General features: G+C 40.7%; 1 protein-coding gene across 4 annotated transcripts; it reads left to right on the top strand.

The window, feature by feature from the left end:
* Positions 1–22,132, top strand: LOC140458691 (uncharacterized). 4 transcript variants are annotated; one of them, XM_072553364.1, is made up of 8 exons: positions 1–550; positions 2,570–2,618; positions 4,202–4,385; positions 10,414–10,503; positions 15,080–15,162; positions 15,999–16,162; positions 17,282–17,392; positions 18,560–22,132. In XM_072553364.1, exons 3-8 carry the CDS (start codon positions 4,261–4,263, stop codon positions 18,653–18,655), a joined length of 669 nt encoding a protein of 222 aa, XP_072409465.1. In that variant the 5' UTR covers positions 1–550; positions 2,570–2,618; positions 4,202–4,260; the 3' UTR covers positions 18,656–22,132. The 4 variants fall into 4 exon arrangements, with proteins under 4 accessions (XP_072409465.1, XP_072409472.1, XP_072409478.1 ...); XM_072553377.1 differs by lacking the exon at positions 1–550 and adding an exon at positions 562–1,309; XM_072553366.1 differs by lacking the exon at positions 1–550 and adding an exon at positions 562–1,429.
* Positions 22,133–22,876: the final 744 nt, after the last annotated feature.

The following is a 22,876-nucleotide window of genomic DNA, read 5'->3' as shown; positions in this document are numbered from 1 at the left end:
CAGCAATTTCTGTTTTGTTTCTGATGCACAATTTAGTGTTTGGCCAGTTGGAGTGTGGATTGACACCAGTAGGCTGCGCCTGACCGGCCGAACCTGTAGGATATAATCCTGCGTCTTTCTGAACAACACGCCAGAAGCAGCGCTGTGTGGTTTCTGTGGCTGGATGTGTGGGATTGGAGACGTGGCGCCGAGTGGAACAGCTGCTGAACGAGTCGTGGGCCGAAGTTATTGGATGAGAAAGCCCAGGCGGCAAGGTCGCCACCTGCAGCCGGCGGGCAATATGCCGGGGTCGCTGCACCGTGGCCGTTAGAGGCAACGCCGAATCCCAGGGACACACGCGCACACAACAGCACCAGTTTACATACGGCAGTAGTTTTCGGTTCCTGATTAAACACTCGGCAGCGGGCAGTGCTCATCGCGGGGTAGAACTGTTCACCTGTCTTTGGCAGCGCGGCTGATGATTGCGTTCATAGCAAGTTTTACGAAAAGTGCGACAAAGGCTGGACTGACCTTTTGCAAAATTCACAAAATAAAACACTTCTAGTGCTGGGTAAGTTGGGCCCATTTAATACTTTTTAAGCTGTAGGTCCGAAGTATCAGTGCTCTGGTTACTTGCTTTCGATGTTTTTAAAAATCAGCCGAGATGTTATTGCACAGCTCTGGAGCGGCTGCGACTTTAATCTCCTGGTCCAGCGGAAGGAGCATTACCGCCGTGCCACAGGAACCCAAGTGGCTTGCTTTAAACTTAGCTGACTGATGGAAAGGAGTTCACAACATGTTTGCTGGCTGAAAGTTTGTATTATACGCCACTAAAAGCTTCACATCCCATTTCTTATATTTATTTTGGTTTCTGTGATTTGGGACTCCAGAAATTCGGAAACCAGATCCAAATTCCTGACTACTTTGAATTTTTACAATATTGGGTGTACTGCTTTTAAAATCAGAAGTTCTAACCTTAGTTGCTCATAGTTATAACTCGGCAACTCACACCAGTTCACATCCCGGAGATAAACGCCATCCTGTATTGTACACGTTGCTTTAAGTGCTCCCATTAGCGCTGTATTCACCTTATTTTCACCATTAAACACTTGTGACTTGAAAGAACCTTTCTCCGATTGGAGAGCGCGGTTGTTTGCTGATATTACCTGGAGGAGAAAGTGAGGACTGCAGATTCCTGAAGAAGGGCTCATGCCCGAAACGTCGATTCTCCTGCTCCTTGGATGCTGCCTGAACTGCTGGGCTTTTCCAGCAGCACATTTTCAGTGCTGATATTACCTGACATGAAAAGACTTCCCCAAGTCACTAGAAGGTACAACTTCACGTCCGTTGCTGCTGCATCCTGATTAATGTTTGGGAACAATTCTGCTTCCTCCAGTACCAACTCTCAAGATTTGAAGGGTCATATAATTCAAGGAACATGCGATTGCGAGTATGTAACTCGACCTCTTTAGGCCATTTGAACGTAATATTTGAAAAAGGAAGGTTTTCACCGCACACCTGCTCCTCCGCTCCACGAATACAATTCCCCATAAGTGTTTTTTTTCTGACAGTACTTTGGATCTTCACTAGGCAGGTGGACAGTAAGGAACTGGTCTTAGTAACAAAACCATTGTATGGACACGTATCAAACTTACACGAGGTAACAGTGTAAGATTGGGGAGTGGTTCATTTCTTGATAAGACTTCTTCAGTTCCATGAGAACAAATCCTTGCTGTTCATTAGAAGAGGGAGATAAACCACATCCTCAATTTAATATTTGACCATACTGTTATGGGGTCACATTCAAAAGTTCACAGTTCCCTCTGCAATTGATGATGGTATGCTTATTGTAGCTTATATTTTACGGTGAATAATAGCAAAAAGCTCTAACAGTCACCACAATCGTGTCATTTTGAATAGCTTAAAAAGGAAACCAAAAGAACTGTGGATGCTGTGAATTAGAAAAACAGAAATTGCTAGAAAAGCTCAGCAGGTCTGGCGTGCATCTATGCAGAGTTAATGTTTCAGGTCCAGTGACCCATAGAACATTACAGCACAGTACAGGCCCAGCAGCCCTTGATATTGCATCGACCTGTGAAACCAATCTGTAACCCATCTAATCTACAGTATTGCATTCTCATCCATATGGCTATCTAATGACCATTTAAATGCCCTTAAAGTTGGCGAGTCTACTGTTGCAGGCAGGGCATTCCACATCCTGAACTGCAGCTACTACTGTCTGAGTACCCTCCCTCAGAACAGCTGTCTGGGCTGCATGTACTGTGTTGCCTAAAATAATTGGGGACTTTTAAAAATGAGGAACGGAAAGTTATCACATATTGATTTCTAAAATTGCAGAACTATTTCAAATTATGAAGAGAGGACAGAACTGACAGCAGTCACAATTCAAACTAGTTTTTAATGTTTGCTCTCCAGAGTGCAACAAACATTTCTACCCACCTACTCTCAATAGCTCTCATTATGTACAATATTTGAATTGATTATTCACAACTTTGTACTCTTTGTGTAGCCAAATGAAGTGTGACTTTTAATCTCTTGTGAAAATTATCTTCCTAAACAACCTGTTTAGAGGCATTCCGGAACAGATAGGAATCGACCCCAGGCCTCCTGGTTCAGAGGTAGGGACACTCATATTTCCAACCCTTTGTTCTTGCATATTGTCCCACTGTCTCCATTCAAAGTACAGTTGCCATTTTAGTTCTTCTATCACCATTAATTTACTGACATTGAAATGCATGTGGTTTTTACTTGCTATTTCAACTATGTTATTACTGTACTTGTTGTTTGTATCATTTCTGCAAATTATTTACACTTCCTGTTTTTCTGTGTAAATACCTAATAAATATTCTTTGACTATAATATGAAAATCAGAGTTTCTGCGAGCCCCAAATACAAATCAGCATCCACAGTAAACACAGACTTCCAAACATACATTCAGATGGCACTCCATTAGCAACTTGAGCTCCTTTAATAAAGTACTCTTAATCCCAAATCCTAATTTTAACTCAGGACAATGAGAGACCTGTGAAATTTCAACATATGAGCCTCTTTTAAATAGGTTAGGTTAAATACATGTCAAAATTATTGAAGTACAGTGAAGCATTTTCTTTTGATGTCCAGAGAACATGAAAGGCACTGAAAAATATAAGAGACTGTCTTCTTCCTTTATTAAAATTCTAAATTTTATACGGTAAAGTTCAGAAACTTTAGTGTCAGTTGGTTAATGCATATCATGTAGTTCTGAGACGTAAGATCAAGAAGACATCAATATTTAAAACAAAAACAGAAATTACTGGAGAAACTAATAGATCTAGCAGCATCTGTGGAGAGAAATTAGAGTTAGCATTTCAAATCCATTGACACTTAATCAGTATTTGGTAGTCTTGAGTTAGGCATGTTTATTTACACTGGAGCAATTGTGGAAAAAGTACAGTTATGCTTGGTATCCCTGAGATGGGACGGCATTGGTGTAAGGGTGGAAAGTGACAAACATGGCTTTTGCTTCTAAGTGGTGAAAAGCTTTTAGAGTTGAAGGTTGATGTGAACTACATTGAGCTCCAAGATCTTCCTTTTTATGTAAGGATGCCACATAAATGCAAATTATTGCTGTTTATCTGTAATGTCTTTTATAGTTCAATAATATTCATTATCTAGTTTGCTTATGTAGGGCTGCCAACATCCTAGAAATGTATCCTATTGCACTCATGAAAAAAGAAAACTGACATTGGGCATGTGCTGTGGAACAAAGCTATTTGTGGTGTTGATGCTAAGATACTATTAATTTGTTTTCAGTGACTAGTGCCCACAATCATATCAATCACTCTGTTACTTACAATTAGAAGTACTCCGACATTGAGAGTATTAAAATTTACAGATTGTGAGTTACATAGGGAAGGAGTAAAATCATAACACATTTTATCAATGTACTATGCTGCATGTTTAATAAAAGATCCTGTATTTTGTTATATTTTCACAAAACATGTTTTAGCCTTTTGATTAGTAAAATATCTGAGAAATATGATGTTCAAACAAAATGAATATCAGATTGGATATAAAACCAGTTGGGGGCTCAATGCCATATACTTTGTGTTTGTATCTATTCCATTGCTTAAAGTAGTGTCTTGGCTTGAAACTTTTAGTATCCTGTACATAATATGAATTTCAAAGGAGTTCCATAGTTTTAATACTCATTTACTTTTAGTTGTCTGCAGTCTAAGCTTCAAGTCCTCCTAGTGAAAGGAGAGAGTGGTGAACACTGGGATGCCTCAACTAACAGCAGCTGCTGCTTTGCAAATTGGTTTATTAATATCTGCACTTCCTGCACAGTATATTTTATCTCGTTGGTCTGGCAGTGATTCTACCCAGCGCATCCGGGCATCAAGAAGGTACTGATGCATGTTCTCTTTCTTAACATCTGTTCATGTTTGTAACAATGTGCTACTTCTGTGAAAGGGAACTCTTCACTTTGCAGAGCTAGTGTCAACATCAAACACTCCCAAGTCAGGCACTGCAAAAGGGGAAGGCATTATGCCAACTTTCTGTGGCTGTGTTGATCCTCAGGATAAACAACAGTCAAATTTTATAGCTTGCAAACTGTGCTTTTAGTTGAAATGTATGCTGATAGGTGTTGTCAGCATTATTCACTGCTGCAATGTTCGATGTTTAGATTTAATTAATTTTAAATGATTGGTCTGCCCAATTTACGTAAGTAAAACAAAATGCGGTGTACTATATTGTTGGTTTGTGTGTGGATATTCTGAAGGTTCCTGGTTATATCCTGATGCAACAATTTATGTTGTTAAAAACTCTTTTACTCTGAAATATACCAACACTAACTTTTCAACTGCCTTTAGTCTAGAAAACGTGATGAAGTATCTCAATTTCATTCCATTTGAAAGATGTAATTCTAGTGAGCCAGAATAGTGCATCTTTGTGGAGGACCAGAGTAATTCTGACATCAGTTTCTGGAGCTACTTGTACATGAAGTCATAAGTTGCTGCCAGAGTTACTCTCTAAAGATATGTTATAAGCTGCTTGTTATTAATATCATAAAATCTGGGCCATTGTGCTCAACTGTGAGCACACCCTTCAGGAACATAAGAAAAGAGTAGGCCATTCAGCCCTTGAGCCTGTTTCACCATTCAGTGAGATCATGGTTAATCTCTGGCCTAACTCCATGTACCTTCTTTTGGTGCATATCTGTTAATATCTTTGTTTAACAAACATTTATCTATCTCATTTTAAAAATTACAACTGATCCAGCATCCACTGCCATATGGGGAAGACTTTCAAACATCTGTCTAGGTGGTACTCCCCACTGACAAACAAGTGAATAGTCTGTTGACAGTTCAGCATAAAGCGAACGCTGAAAGCTGGTACTCTGAGGAAAAAATCTCAACCAATACATCAGATGAGACCTAATGAGTGTTATATAAGTTTGTGGAATAAATCCCCAGTTTTTGTATACAATTCTTCTATGAATAATGCCAGCATGCCATTTTTTACTAGCCTTTCCAAACCTGTCCTACAACTTTCAAAGATCTGTGTGCACATCTATGGTCTCTATATCGGCAACCCTTTAAAATTATTTCATTTAGTACACCTTACCTGAAATCATTTTGTCTCTGGATTTTTCCATACTGGTCAAATGACGGGAAATGTCATCAGGATCCTGTGAAATTTCCAATGGCTAATTTTCCTGATCCCTCAGAGATCTCTCTGGCATAATGCCATGCTGACTATCCCTAATTTGTCCATTCCTTTCCAAATGCAAGTAAATCCTATCCCTATGATTCTTCTCCATATTTTCCCTACCACTGATGTAAGGCTCATAAACCTGTTTATTTCTAAACAAAGGAACAACGTTGGCAATTCTCCAGTCCCATGGGACCACACTTCTGGCTAAAGAGGACTCAAAGGTCTGTGCCAAGGTCCCAGCAATCTCCTCTCTTACCGTCTTCAGTATCCTGCGATAGATCTCATCAAGCCCTAAGGACTTAGCTGTGTCAATATTTTCAAGACATCCAACACCACCTCCTTCTTAATATTGACATGCCCAAGAATATCAACATACCCCTCCCTAATCTTACCATCTTCCATCTCCTTCTCCTTGATGAATACCATTGCAAAGCACGTATTAAAGACCTCACTCACTTCCTCAGGCTCCACACATAAACTCGCTGCTCTGACCTTGAGTGGACCTAGCCTATCCCTGCAACAACTGACCCACCACCGATGTCAGACTCACAGGTTTACAGGTCCCTTGCTTCTCCTTAGAGCCTTTCTTAAATAAAGGAACACCAATAACCAGCCTCCAGTCCTCTAGCACCTCACCCGTGGTTACAGATGATACAAACATTTCTTATAGGGACCCCACAATTTCCTTCCCACAACATCCTTGGATACACAATATCAGGTCATGGAAATGTATCCACTTTTATGTTTTCTAAGACATCCAACACTTCATCTTTTGTAATGTGAATTATTTTCAAAACATTAATATTTATTTCCTTGAGTTCTCTCATCTCCATTTATTTCTCCACAGTAAAAACTGACATAAAATATTCGTTGAATATCTCTGCCATCTCCTGAGGTTCAACACAAAGGTGACCTGTTTGATCTTTAAAGGGGCCCTACTCTTTCTTTAGTTGCCCTTTGCTCTTAATGTACTTGTGGAATCTCTTTGGATTATCCTTAACTTTATCTGCTATCTTATTATCCCCTCCTTGCCTTTTGAATTCCCTCTTAAGAATGCCCCTACACTCTATACTCTTCAAGAGATTCTATATCTAATAAAAAAATCATTTCTTTTATTCTTGACTAGAATCTCAATGTCTTTATTCATCCATTGTTCCCTAATCTTACCAGTCTTACCTTTCACTTTAACAGGATCATAATGCCTCTGAACTCTTGTTATCATACTTTGAAATCTTCCCACTTGTCAGTTATTCCTTTACCTGTGAATCAACTTTTGAGAGTTCTTGTGTCATACCATTAAAATTTCCCTCACTCCAATTAAAATCTTTCACTTTTATGGAAAGCTTATCTTTTCCCATTACTAATTTTGAACTAATAGAATTATGATCACTAGTCCCACTATTAACACTTCAGTCACTTGTCCTGCCTTATTTCCCAAAAGAAGGTCAAGGTTTGTTGCTTCTCTATCAGGAACATTTACATATTAATATGTAATTCATTTACAAGATTACCAAATGAAACATGAACAAAAGAGAACAGAATAACTTAACCTATCCAAAAACCCAACAGATCATCCCAACTTAATGATGCTTCCAATTCTTGCAACAATCCCCATAAATACCCCTTGGCTCAAAAGATAAAATTTTCTTGGACACATTTAACATTCTTTATCATTCCAAACATTTAACACTATCGCAGTCCCAGTCAAATGTTTGGAAAATTTAAAATCTCCTATTATTACAACCCTATTATTCTTACATATCTCTGAGATCTCTCTACATATTTGCACCTCCATTTCCCTCAGACTGTTGGGCAGGCCTATAGTGTAATCCCAAAGTGATCATCCTTTTCTTATTTCTAATTTCAACCCATATATTTTCACTGGACAATTTTTCAGAAATATCTCCTAATTACAATAGTAATGCTTTCCTTAATCAAAAATGCCACTCCCTGTCTGATCTTGCCTCCCTTTCTACCTTTCCCATTGTATCTAAAACCTGGAACATTGAACTGCCAATCCTCTCCTTCCCTCAGCCAGGTTTCTGTAATAGTGATGATGTCCCAGTCCCATATTCCCATACATGTCCTGAGTTCGTCAGCCTTACTTGTAAGCCTCCAAGTAAACGCGGTTTAATTCTTCAGAGTTACCTCGTTCTCTGACTTACTTTTGTCTGTCTTTTCTAATTAACTAATGATGGCCATGAAATTATTGTCAAGTGTCATTTAAACGATCTGGTTCATTATTGGCCTTCAGAGAAGGAAACTGCTGTCTTTACCTGATCTGGCCCATGAGTGACTCCAGACCCACAGCAATGTGGTTGACTTCTAACTGCCCTCAAAAAAAAATGAAACTAGACCAGACAGGCTTGCATTGACCTACGCCTCTGAGATTTACAACAGCAAAACCTAACCTGTAAAGTCCTCCTTAGTGGGGTCTAGTGCCACAATTGGGAGAGTTGTCTCACAAACTGGTCAAGCAACAGCCTGACATAGTCATACTTACGGAATAATACCTTCCAAACGATGTCCCAGATATCACCATCACCATCCTTGGATATGCCCTGTCCCACCAGCAGGACAAACCCAGTTGAAATGGCAGCACAGTGGTATATGGTTGGGGGCAAGTTTTCACAGGAAAGCTCAACATTGACTCCAGATCCCAAAATCAAATCATGTATTCATCCCTCCCTTCCCATCCAGTTGAGGAATCAGTATTCCTTCATGTTGAATACCATCAAGCCAGGGGATTCAGTGAAGAGTGCAGGAGATCATGCAAGGAACAGCATCAGGCTTAGCTAAAAGTGAAGTGTCAACCCAGTGAAGTTACAACCCAGAACTACATGCGTATCAAACAGCAGAAGCAGCAAGTGATAGAAGGGCTAAGCAATTTCACAATCAGTGAATCAGGCCTAAGGTCTTTCCAGTCATGAATGGTGATGCACAATAGGTGGATTGGCCGTGATAAATTGCCGATTGTATCCAAGGATGTGCAAGTTCGGTATGCATTAATATGCATAATGCAGGATTACAGGGATAGGGTAGGGGGAGTGGGTCTGGGTGGGCTCTCTTCAGAGGCCGAATGGCCTGCTTCCACACTAAGGATTCTATGGTTCTATGATAACTCACTGGAGGAGGAGGCTCCACAAATCTCCCCAACCCCAATGATGAGGATGGCCAGCACTTCAATGCATACAACAAGGTGGAAGCATCTGCAACAATCTCCAGCCAGAGTGCCAAGTTGATCAATCTCAGCCTCTTCCAGGGGTCCCAAGCAGCACAATAGCCAGTTTTCAACCAATTTGATTAACTTCATGTGATAGCAAGAAACCGTTGGAAGGCGGTGGAAGCTTCAAAAGCTGTCAATCTCAACAATATTCTGCAGTAGTACTGAAGACTTGTGCTTCAGAATCTGCTATGCTCCTTTGCCAAGCTGTTCTAGTCCAGCTGCAGTACTGGCATCTACCTAACCATGTGCAAAATTGTCCAGGCATGTCCTGTACACTAAAAGCAGGACAAATCCAACCCAGCCAATTACTATGCCTTTCAGCCAATTCCTAATCTTCTATAAAATCCTGGCGGAGATTATCGACAGAGCTATCCAGCAGAACTACCGAGTTTGAAGTCCGCTATTGTCACTCAGCTCCTGACCTCATTACTGCCTCGGTTCAAGTACAGAAAAAGAGCTGAGCTCCAGAGGGAACATGACCACCCTTGACATCAAGGCCGAATTTGATTTGAGTGTGACATAAAGGAGCCCTACCAGTCTGAAGTCAATGGGAATCAGAGGGTGACCACTACTAGTTGAATTGTACCTGGCACGAAGCACAATGGTTGTGGTTGTTGGAGGTCAGACATCTCAACTACAGGACTTCGCTGCAGGAATTTCTCAGGGTAGAGTCCTAGGCCCTACTGTTTCCAGCTGCTCCATCAATGACCTTCTCTCCATTATAGTGTCAAAAGTGGGGATATTCGTTGATGATTGCATAACATTCAGCATCATTAATGACTCCTCAGTTACTGAAGCAGTCAGTGCCTAAATGCAGTAAGATCTGGATATCAAGCAGGTTTGGGCTGCCAAGTGGCATGTAAATGATTTTCAATTTTGTCTGATATAAAGGAGATATGGACGTCATGGGTCAAATGTCCTTGTCTTGCAGTGTAACAATTCAGTGAGATAACTGTATTAATGGTGTGCAGTAGATGTGTGCAATTAAATATCTTGGCTTGCTTTATGGAATTCTTATTGTTCTGTTTCAGTCAGCACCATTTCTTAGTTAACAGCACTGGAATGCTAACTTGCAGCTGTGGTAAGTGGCCTGAAATTTTTTTTTTCCTTGTGGTGGGTGCACTCCTCACCCTGGTCCCTTCAGGGCATAGGTGAGATTTGATGCATTATGTTACAATGGAGCCTAGTGATTTAAAAGAAAACAGTGGTTACACAATATTACTGAGCATGCCTTATCTTTACAAAATTAAGTGAGTTTCATATATTCAGACCTGATCACTTCTTTTATTTACAGGAGAATTGGAGGGTATGATGTGGCTGCCTGGATGTGGCCCCAGTCAGATAACCATGATCTTACTTGAATGGTGGACTAGTGTCAAAGAGCTAAATGGACCACACTGCTCTTTTTTTTTCTGACCTTTGTCTATATTTCCCTCTTTCTTTCTCCTACACCCAAATATATTGAATCTTTTGAATTCCATTCTAAACAGGTTAATCAATAGCTGGAACCGATTCAAAAACTCATATTTAAATGTACAAGCATGGAAGGACTGGCTAAAAGAATGGAGTTTAAAAGCAAGGTAAGATGTTGCATAATCCAACTAGCATTGGCCCTTAAGTATTATTATTGACAATATCTGCAGATAATCCAGAGATCATGATTGAGTCAGAATGCCTTTCACCTAAAATATGGGAAAATCAAACCTATCACCTTCAGTCCTTGTAAAAAAAACTGTCCCTCCCTGCTCTTATTTGCTATTACAGAGACTTACAGTCTTGGCATTCTGCCAGATCTGAGCCAAATAATCCCAGCTCCTTGAGAACCTTGCTTGCGTACCAGGCAGAAATTCAGAACAGTCTGACCAAAGGTTTGAAGAACTTGAATTTACCTTTTGTGCTGTTTCCCTGCTAGCAGATTTATTCTGGGATTGATTGCACTTAGAATACACATAGCTGGTTACTTCTATTCCACAATATCTCCTACATCTATCATGCAGCTATTAACATACCTTTATTACTTTCAGACTGAGTTATTTCACTGATCACATATCCCCAGTCCATCCCTAGATTCCATACATATGTGCCTGGACTTCAATGTATCCTTCCCAGCACCAATTCCTCCATTTGGGCCCACTCTTCAACAGCTTGGATTCTAGTTTAAAGAGAGTTTACGGGTTACTGTGGATTATATGTGCAATAAATGCTGTTGGTTGCAAATCCTATCAGATGGGATGGATAGATTGGAGAGACAATTAGAGGCAATGAGGAACTTGCAACAGCAACGGTTTGTGATGGATGGCAGTTATAGGAAGGGGGGAAGTCTCAGATACAGTCACATAGATGGGTGAATGCTAGGAAAGGTAAGAGAGGTAGGCAGGTAGGGCAGGAGTCTTCTGTGGCTATCCCTGTTAGAAACAAGTACACTGTTTGGAAAATGTAGGGGGTGATAGATTCTCAAGGGAACGCAGCGCGAACAGTCAAGTTTCTGGTATTGACACTGGCACTAATGCAACGAGGGGTACGTCAGGTTCCAAGAGATCAATTGTGTTAGGGGATTCTCTAGTCCGAGGTACAGACAGATGTTTCTGTGGCCAGCAGCGAAAAATCAGAATGGTGTGTTGCTTCCCTGGTGCCAGGATCAAGGATGTCTCAGAGTGTGTAGAATGTTCTCAAGAGGGAGATAGGCCAGGAAAAGGTCATTGTCCACATTGGGACCAACGACATAGGAAGGGAAAAAGTTGAGATTCTGAAGGGAGATAACAGAGAGTTAAGCAGGAATTTAAAAAGGAGATCCTCGAGAGTAGTAATATCTGGATTACTCTTGGTGCTACGAGCTAGTGAGGGCAGGAATAGGAGGACGTAGCAGATGAATGCATGGCTGAGGAGCTGGTGTATGGGAGAAGGATTCACATTTTTGGATCATTGGAATCTCTTTTGGGGTAGAAGTGACCTGTACAAGAAGGACAGATTGCACCTAAATTGGAAGGAAACGAATATACTGGCAGAGAGATTTGCTAGAGCTGCTCAGGAGGATTTAAACTAATAAGGTGGGGAGAGGGGGTGGTGGAACCCAGGGAGATAGTGAGGAAAGAGATCAATCTGAGACTGATACAGTTGAGAACAGAAGCAAGTCAAACAGTCAGGGCAGGCAGGGACAAGGTAGGACTAATAAATTAAACTGCAATTATTTCAATGCAAGGGGCTTAACAGGGAAGGCAGCTGAACTCAGGGCATGGTTAGGAACATGGGACTGGGATATCATAGCAATTACAGAAACATGGCTCAGGGGTGGACAGGACTGGCAGCTTAATGTTCCAGTATACAAATGCTATAGGAAAGATAGAAAGAGAGGCAAGTGAGGGGGGGGTGGCATTTTTGATAAGGGATAGCATTACAGCTGTACTGAAGGAGGATATTCCTGGAAATACATCCAGGGAAGTTATTTGGGTGGAACTGAGAAATAAGAAAGGGATAGTGACAGTGGGGTCTGTGGGGGGCGTGTCAGCAGAATGCAGGTGAGTGGCGCTGGTGGGGGCGGAAGTGGTGGTGATCATCTATATGGACTTCAGTAAAGCGTTCAACAAGGTTCCCCATGGGAGACTGGTTAGCAAGCTTAGATCTCACGGAATACAGGGAGAACTAGCCATTTGGATACAGAATTGGCTTGAAGGTAGAAGACAGAGGGTGGAAGGTTTGCTTTTCAGACTGGAGGTCTGTGACCAGTGGAATGCCACAAGGATAGGTTGCTAGGTACACTACTTTTCATCATTTATATAAATGATTTGGATGTGAACATTAGGAGGTATAGTTAGTAAGTTTGCAGATGACACCAATACTAGAGGTGTAGTGGACAGCAAAGAAGGTTACTTAAGAGTACAATGGGTTCTTGATCAGCTGGGCCAATAGGCTGAGGAGTGGCAGATGGAGTTAAATTTTGATAAATACGAGGTGCTGCATTTTGGAGTACAGGCTGTTTTTCAGAATGGATGCCTGTGACTAGTGGAGTGCCACAAGGATCGGTGTTGGGTCCTCTACTTTTCGTCCTTTATATAAATGATTTGGATAGTGGACAGCGAAGTAGGTTACCTCAGATTACAACAGGATCTTGATAGATGGGCCAATGGGCTGAGAAGTGGCAGATGGAGTTTAATTTAGATAAATGTGAGGTGCTGCATTTTGGGAAAACAAATCTTAGCAGGACTTATACACTTAATGGTAAGATCCTAGGGAGTGTTGCTGAACAAAGAGACCTTGGAGTGCAGGTTCATAGGCGTTTGGTATGCTTTCTTTTATTGGTCAGAGTATTGAGTACAGGAGTTGGGAGGTCATGTTGCGGCTCTACAGGACATTGGTTAGGCCACTGTTGGAATATTGCATGCAATTGTAGTCTCCTTCCTATTGGAAAGATGTTGTGAGGGGTGACCTTATAGTGGTTTACAAAATCATGCGAAGCATGGATAGGATAAATAGACAAAGTCTTTTCCCTGGGGTGGGGGTGTCCAGAACTAGATGGCATAGGTTTAGGGTGAGAGGGAAAAGATGTAAAAGAGACCTACGGGGTAACATTTTCACACAGAGGGTGGTACATGTATGGAATGAGCTGCCAGAGGAAGTGGTGGAGGCTGGTACAATTGCAACATTTAAAGGGCATTTGGATGGGTATATGAATAGGAAGGGTTTGGAGGGATATGGGCCGGGTGCTGGCAGGTGGGACTAGATTGGGTTGGGATATCTGGTTGTGGGGGCCTACAGGTTAAGGCCTCCCATGTACATGGAGCCAATGCAGCATTAAAGTGCAGAAGTATCCTGTAAGAGATGTGCCATAAAAGTTCTTCGATGCTGCCACATGTCAGATGCTGATCTTGGTTCTGATGGCTAGTCCCTGAGATGTTTCATATGGAGATCCTTTGGAGCAAGGGCAAACTGAAGTTGCCAGGTATCCACTTTGACTTTCATGTCAAAAATTTTCAGTGTCTAGCTTGCTGGCATGTTTGGTAAATTAGGAAGCTGAATATTAATCAGGCGAATCATGTTCAACCAGTTACAATCTCCCTGAATTGGCAACTCACTGTTACCTTGAATGAAACTTATTATACAACTTGGCAAATACATAAGAAATGCAGAGAGCTGCTCCTGACAGCAAGATAGACCTTTCCCAACTTCTCATCTGCTTCTGCCAGAAATCTTGCATAGCCCACGTTACTCAAGCCTCTATAAGATTTCACCCAGAGTTAATGTTTTGAATTGAAAGATACTTCTTAAGATTTTGAAGCAGAGTCTTTAAGCTCAAAATAGTAGCTCTGTTTTTCTTTCTACAGATACTGCCAGACAATTTGAGTTTCTCCAGCATATTCTGATTTTATTTCAGATTTTCAGCATCTGCAGTATTTTGCTTCTGCTGGTTTGTATAGAGTATGAAACCTGTTTTCAGTGGTCATAAAGTACATAACAGCTGGTTTACTGTTCAAGAGGACAAGCAAATTGAACCACTTATTATTGCAAAGCTACTTGCGTAATGTTTATCAATTACATATTGCTTGCCAGATTCACCTTCTAATTTTACTCATAAATTAACTCACCTGCAATCTCTGACTAAAGAGAGGTTACTTCTGATACAGAGTTAAATACCTGTCAAGAGAAAAGAATGAACATGCACAGAAAGTTGGTGGGGGAGAGGAGTGGTCAAAGCTCTTGTGTCTTTTTACCTTGTGAGTTAGAGAAAATTAAGTTTTACTTGTTTATGCATTTAGAATCCCTACAATGTGGAAGCAGGCCATTTGGCCCATTGAGTCCACACCAACCCTCCAAAGAGCATCCCACCCCACTACCCTCTTCCTAGAACCCTGCATTTTCCATGGTTAATCCACCCAGCCTGCACATCCCTGGACACTATGAGCAATTTAGCATGGCCAGTCCACCTAATCTGGGACTGTGGGAGGAACCTGGAGCACCAGGAGGAAACCTACACAGACACTGGGAGAATGTGCAAACGTCACACAGATAGTTGCCCAAGGGTGAAATCAAACCCAGGTCCCTGGCACTGTGAGGCAGCAGTGCCAAATACTGAGCCACCATGCAACCTCTGAAGTTTGTATAGTTATAAGAATATGGTTTTGTTAATTTCCTTGACAAGGCCTTTGCTCTGATCTTCTACAGGTCTACCCAGCATGAAGATCCTCCTGGAGAGTCCCCAGCTATGGAGGTCTTTCTATTGAATGAGAATGATGGATACTTTGCAGGTACCTTGGGAACAGTAGGGACCTCTTGGAGTACCAAACATACATCATTTATTAATCACTTTTTCTAAAACAAAAATGCAGCCCCTCTTGAATTTAATAATTTGTTTCTGTGTTCTCCACCTATTTATCACTTTGTATGAAAGAACTAAAACTGTTCACTCTTATGGTTGAAATTTTGGGGCTATGACAACAGGTTACATAAAGAACTTGGCTTATATTGAACTTTATGTCCCAAGTTTTCTTAGATTCTCCTTGCTAATCTCTGTTATCAGTTGTGTTGCCCTTCTGTGTCTTCTTTCTGAAGCTTGAGTGTAGGATGGTGATCACTGTGACATCTAGACACTGTAAGAACCTAGTTTGCAGATTAGTTTGGGGTTGTGCTATCTCAGTGTTGGTCCGTGATCAGCTTTGTGGGGTTTCGGGAAACATTGGTTTTAGCTGAATACAATAGTTTTCACTCTTAAGAAGAAATGTCTGTCTTATTTGGATGAAAGAATCAACTTTTAAAATTGAACAGAGTAAAAATGAGTTTTCATAATATTTTATGAATGAAACTCATCTCAAGTTGATAGGAAATTCCACTTGAATGCATTACCTGCTGCAGCATGTCGCTATTTCTGCCTGGTAATCTGCTATCATAGTACGTCATGCTGTCCTGTTTCTCGCCATCCTCACTCAATCTCCAAAAATTACATGCAGTAGAAGAATTTAAAACAATGATTTGAAATTGAATCCTTTTCATGAATGATATTCTTACTGTGAGAATTCTTCAAAGGCTCCAAATTAAATCTCAGTGCACCTTTCATAAAACTGCTGTTCTCTACTCGTTTTCTTAGACTCACCTGAGCCTCGCTCCCCAAGGCCACTCTCTGTTAAATACAGAGTAGGACAAGTCTTCAAACACAGGCAGGATGGGTACATTGGTGTGATTGTCGGCTGGGATGAGAAAGCAAGAGCTCCGGAAGAATGGCTTAATCAAAGATATCCTTCAGATGTGGAGGTTAGAGAGTGGTGCACAAAGGAAAAGCTTTGTTCAATGTGCTGACAGCTGTTGAGAGATCTGTTCACATTCTGTTTATTTTTCATTGCTAAGACAATACAAGTTAACAGCAAAAAACTGTCCACAAGAAAGTTTAAAAAAGTAACTTTCTAGTTTAAATTTACATGTAAAAATCTCTGAATTATCTCTTGAAAGTTGAGTTTGATCTAACGAGTTATTGATAGCTACCACACTTGTAGGCTGAAATATTATGTTTCCCAGAGGTGAAGGAGTAGCTGGGGAAAAGGTTGGTGCCATGGTCATGGTGCTGTGCCTGTTGCACATCCTACTCTGCCTGCCCCCGTGTGTGTTTATACTAGGAGTAGGGGATGTGGCCCATTCAGTTGTGAGCCAGTTGAGTAACCTATCGCTCTTACACATCCAGTTTTGTGCCACTATTGGATTGTACACGTGGTGGAGCAGCTTGGAACCAAGCATTCTCTACCTACTACTCAGGCCACACTTATTCTGTACCATGAGAAGCCAGGCTGACCTTTCAGTTCAGATTCCATCATCATGTCTTCTGTGAGGCTGCCAGCTGACTCCCCCCCACCCCCCCCCCCCCCCCCCGCAGCAATGGGTACTCTTCCCTGTTACACTGCTGGGAGGTGTCAGCCAGTCGTTATCTGGCAGCTCCCAGGGATGGGGTTCCCTCTTGAGCAGGGACAGAAGGCCTCTCTCAGCAGCCGTCATTTATCAATGACCTCTCTGTCTCTCTGTCTGAGTTGCAGAGACCCATCCCTCCTATAATAGTGCAACCCATGATGTTAAAAACAGATAAAAAGTACAATTCTGACAGTGCGTTATGTCAGAATTTAGGAATTTTTTCAGAGTAAAGTAACTAATCCCAGACAAGTAGCCCAGATGTCAAATTTGTTTTTATTTTTTGGTGAGTGAAGCTAATTGCTTAAGGGATAAACTTTATTTTGGTTTCCCTGTTTCACTTTGGAACTGGCCATTAAGGGCCATGTGAACAAATTCTGATAATGTTTTGCTACAATATTTTTAATCTTGCAAGTAGAGATGCTTTATTTTCATTTGCGTACACACATATAAACACTTGTCACTATATCTTTGTAGATTTTGAAAAATATTCCCCATTATAAGGTTCTGATTCATACAAATGATGGAAGAAATGCAGAAACAGCCTATGTTTCAGAGTTGGATATGGTCATATTAACTGGTGTGCAGGTAAGCGTTTGAGTGTGAAGATGAGGATAGGTCTGAGAGTGGGGAGCTGTGTAAAAGCTCAGGTGAAAAGGACTGAAATTCCATTATGTTTTGCAATGCAATTACAGCCTACTTCAGAACACCACTTAGACATCCCTGAGTTACTGCGAAGTTCTATCTAGAATCCATCTCAACATATTTAATTGTGTATTTGATCATGTTTGAGACACTATTTTAATGTTTCAGATTGGACTGGATAAATTGGCTCAAACAATTGTGATTTAAGTCTTTGATTAAATATCCCAGTTCCTATATTGAAGATAGTTTACAAAGATATATTCTTGTATGCATCTCGGATAGTAATGCAGGTTTCAGTAAAGGAGATTGGAAAACAAGGGTCAAACATCTGAGCGCGAAGTAATGCTCATTTGTTGTTGCATAGCAAAGAGAACAATATAAACCATTTGTGAAGTGTGTAATTTGATATAGTTTTGATACCAGTTTGGAGGAGTTTGACCTTGTTAAAGTACAAGGGAATGGAACCAAGCTGAAATGGAAACAGGCAAGCTTTGTTACATCATTAGAAATGATTGGGCATCTGTGAAGGCCATTTGAATTGGACGTTACCTTGTCAGTTTTCTCCCGAAGCTGGTGATGGACTGTATCACCTGGTAAAGGAAAATGTCAGCCAAGATTCTTGTCTTTGATTATTGGTACATGCATACCATACCTATAGAAGCTGGGCATAGGCAGGTTCCAAGTGTCCAAGGAATAATATAGACTGACACCCACTGACGTGTTTGTCAGTGAAGATGGACTGTATCACTTTTTTTCTAACTTCATCCTTTCCCTGGAAACATTGAGCTTATTTTCTGGGATGTAGTCCCACAGGACCTCTCTCAACAATTTGTTAGTATCACAGGAGCTTTGATGGAATGTGATTGTGACAGTCCATGAGGCATCACAGCTGAGACCCAATTCTGCCTTCATCCAACACCTACCTACACAAAGGAGCAAGTGGAGAGTAATTGAGAGTGAATGCTATGGCAGATTGTTGCTCTCGTACCCAAGAAATGTTCAGATTGGCTGTAAATCCTCTACACCTTGCTAGCCCGAGCTTTTAGATTTGTTAACCACACTATATTTGGTGACCAAATGCTGATCAATTTTGCACTTTGTTATTTTTAGGTGTACCACCCACTGTTAGTATATTATTTCAGCATGTTTGATGGAGAACAGTACATAATGATGCCATGGCTGATGCAAATCTATCCCCATGACTGAACGGTGATTAATTGCCAAATGATGCAAGAAATGTGTTTTGCATCGTAAGAATTTTTTTGAAACCTTTAAATTGATGAAGGCCTCTCAATGTATAATGTAGTTAAAATATAATGCTAAAACTCTTTAATGAAAATGTAAAAAATATTGTTATTATCTACTCAGATTTATTGATATTTCTGGTTGAAATACGAAATAACTAGTAGATGATTCAGGGGTTATTCTATAAAAATCAGATGTATATTTTCTACATATTTTTGAGAATTATTTTTTGAGAAAACTATGCAATTTATTTTTTCCTTGAACAATGGCAAAATGTATCACAGGTTTCTCACCTGTACACTTTCTTTTTCTCAAATTTTGATCATTCACTGACCTTCTAGTAGCTTATAGAGAAAAAAATCAAAGGCATAAGATATTGTTTACCTCTCCAGTAGTAATTTATACCCTGTCCTTTCTGTCCCTATAGCAACAAGACTATGCTGTTGCTAAGTAAAAGTTGAAATTTCAATTTTTCTGTGAGTTAGAATTGATCTTTGACTTTAGGCTGTAATACACTGAAAACTATAGGGTAGCTATCTCGGCTTGTCTTGTCTCCTTGAAATATAGCTCTGGAGTTTCTTTTATTTCAAAATACCAGTTCACAAGCTTTTTCATTGTGCAAGGTTTAACAACAGAATGATTCATGCGTGACTCAGATCTGAGAGAGTTGAGTTCAAGTAGGAGTGCTTTAGAAATATTTCCTGGTAAAGGAAAACGTCAGCCAAGATTCTTGTCTTTGATTATTGGTACATGCATACCTATAGAAGCTGGGCATGGACAGGTTCCAAGTGTCCAAGGAATAATATAGACTGATACCCACTGACGTGTTTGTCAGTGAAGATGGGCCATATTGGTAAGGTTTAGTAAAATTAATGGCAGGTAGTGGTGGAAAGACTGAAGCTGTTCTGTTCACATCTCCAGAGACCAGATTTATCCCTCCTTGATTTCATCTACTAATTTGCTTGCTCCACCTGACTAACCCAAGTGACAGGCTGCAAACCCCACCTCATGAGTATTTCCACCTCAGTAATATAGTCAGCTGTATCCATACTTGACTGCTACTGTTACTAAACATCACACACCTTCTTCAGTTTCAGGCCTTTCCTTCCCAATACACCCCACAGAGCTATCCTGAGGTCCATCTGTTAAAGCTCCAAGTCAACTTAAACCTTACTCGCATCAGTTCTATCCTACCCTGTCCTTGTCAACTCTCAGTGGCTCCCCTTTCCCAGTTTGATTATTTCATAGAAGCCGAAAAAGAAATCCAAAAGCAGGAAAATCTCTAAATCCACTGGACCTAAAACTAAATATTCCCAGTTTCATGCTGCATAAATATTTATAAAATTGTTGCAGTTAAAACCAACTATATATGAACCTTCAAGCAACATACTGCAGGTGCAAGAGATTGGAAATAAAAACTGGAAGTTCTGTAGAAATGTAGCATCTCTGGCAAGTGAAGCACTAAGAGAATATCCTACAAGGTGAAGGAGGGCAGTGGAGAATTGAGACTGTTCATCTGTTGTTGGGAAAATGTTTGTATGTTGTAAAAGATGTAGCAGTACAGCATGTTGAAATACATAATATGATCAAGCAGAGGCAGCATGACTTCATGATGGAGAAATCATGCTAAATAAATTTATTAGAGGTTTTGAGGAGGTAACAAGCAGCACTGATGAAGGGGAATGAATAGATGTAATATATTCGGATTTCTAAAATGCATTCATTAAGGTACCACATATGAGACTACTTAATAATCTCATTTTTAAACTTGACCTTATTATCCTTAATTCTTTAAAATCTCAAATGCATTATTAAAGTTTAATAAACTCATCTGTTAGAGCCTTTCTGTTAGAGTCATACAGCATTGCAATGCCTCTTACAAAACAGGTCCTTTGGATTATCATATCTGCACTGGTCATCAAGCACACTACTCTTGTCCCATTTCTCAGAACTTGACTTGTAGTCCTGTTTGCTCTGGCTTTTCAAATAATTCACTTAAACTTTCTTCAATGTTGCAATGACACCTCTCTGACCCTTTCAGACAGTGAGTTGCAGAATTTTGAGTGAAAAAATGTTTTCCCTAAATCCCCTATAAACCTCTTGCCATAAGCTTTCTCTGAGCCTTCTTTTCAACAGTATAAACAATCCCCATGTCTTCAACCTCTCTGTTGATCAGAGGTCCTAGGCTAGGTATCTTGCTATTTCCTGTTTAGCATTCCTTTCGATTTCAAGATATTGTTTCTCTAATATGGTTGCCAGAACTGTACGCTATTCCAGATGTATCTGTGCCAATAACTATAAATTCATTGTCATCCTAGCTTTTGAGCTCTTATTTTGTCTATACATCTTTATTGCTTTACATATTGATATTCTGTGATATTAGCTTCATCATGTAGGCATTACCTATTCTTCAATTCCTTCCACTAACATCTGTCCTGAATGATAGTGGAATCCAAATCTCCTCAGTGCGAGACAAAACTGGAGCATATGTAACCCTCTTCAACCAGCAGTACCAAGTGGCTACTGCACTTCGGTCTCCTCCTGAGGTCTCCATCACAAGGTTCAGGCAGTTGGTTTCACTCCACATGATACAAAAGAATGACTGAAGGCACTAGATGCTTCAGTCTTTGGCCCTGAAAACAGCCTGGCTGTAGTACTGAAGACGTGTGCTTGAGGTCTAGCTACACCCTGGTCAATCTGGTTCTGGTAGACCTACAACAGTGGTAATGTAGAAAATTTCCTAGGTATGTCCTTGTCTTCAGAAGTAGGCTAAATCAAATCTGGTTAATTATTATCCCATCAGTTTATTCTCCCCTATCAGCAAGGGGATGGCAAGTGTCATTGACAATGCTGTCACACATTATCAGCTCAGCTGTAATCTCTTCAATCATGTTTGAGTTCTGCCAGGGCCGTTTGGCTCCAGACCTTATTACAGCTTTGATCCAACTGTGGACAAAAGAGCTTGAACTCAAGAGGTGAGTGTCTGCGTATGATATCAGCATTGAACAAGGTGGCAATGAGTAACCCGAGCAAGACTGAACTCGGGGAAAACTCTGCACTGGAAAATAGCTCAGTGGAAGATGGCTATAGTTGTTGGAGGTCAATCATCTCAATCCCATGACCTTATTGCAGGAGTTCCTCAAGATAGTGTCCAAGGCTCAACCATCCACACTTGTTTGTGAATATCCCCTCCCACTGCCCCAAAAAATCAAAATTGGGACTGCTGCTGCTGACGATAGCACAGTGTTTCGCAACATTCACCACTCCTCAGACACTGAAGTAATCCATCTTGGTATAAATGTCATACTATTTCTGTCACATAATTGTCATTTTAAAAAGTTGGACAAGCTGTGTGTAGATTACTGTAGCCATATGCATTGTTTGAGAACATTTTGTTCCCACCTTCAATTCCTATGAATAAAATAAATATCAAAACCATCTATTAAGTGTGATTTATTTTGGATATTCAGTGAATTTGTGTAAGATTAGATGGTTAAATATTTTATGATAGAAGAATATTTTACAAATCATACTGTGTCGAAACAGGCCCTTCAGCCCATCGTGCCTATGCTGTCAACAAACATACAACCTCACTAATCCCATTTACCTGCACATAGTCCATAGTCTGTTATACCCTGGCATTTAAAGTGGTCATGCAAGTGCTTGTTTAATGTGAGAGTACCTGCCTCCATCATCATCTCAAGCAACACATTCCATATTTCTACCACCCACTGGGCGAAAATGTTTCTTCTCCGATCTCCTCTAAACTATTTACTCCCCACCTTAAATATATGCCCTCTGGGGGATCCAAGATGGTGGCGATCTAGAAAGATCACATTGCAGAGCTCTGCACCACATCGCAAGCGGGATGAAGTCCTAGCCCGCCCTACCTGGACCACTGCGATATCCTGGGACACTGGAAAGATCATGGAGTCTCAGGAAACTGTCAGACAGCAACTTAACTCGTTTTTGCCATCCAGGGATGCCACAGAAGGGTGGAGGTATGTCTGAGGCCAGGCCTGCGGCCCAGTCTGCAGGATCCTCGGCAGCTCGCAAAATCTCGTGAGATGTTGGGGAAGCAGATAGAGGAGAAGCTGGTCCCAATCTCTATAATGCTGCAGAAGCATGAACAGTAGTTGGGAGACCTGGGAAAAAGGACGGATGAGGTAGAGCACAGAGTTC

Source organism: Chiloscyllium punctatum, chromosome 3 (assembly GCF_047496795.1).
Source record: "Chiloscyllium punctatum isolate Juve2018m chromosome 3, sChiPun1.3, whole genome shotgun sequence".
In the NCBI taxonomy this organism is placed as follows: domain Eukaryota; kingdom Metazoa; phylum Chordata; class Chondrichthyes; order Orectolobiformes; family Hemiscylliidae; genus Chiloscyllium; species Chiloscyllium punctatum.
This window is presented reverse-complemented; position numbering and strand designations above follow the sequence as displayed.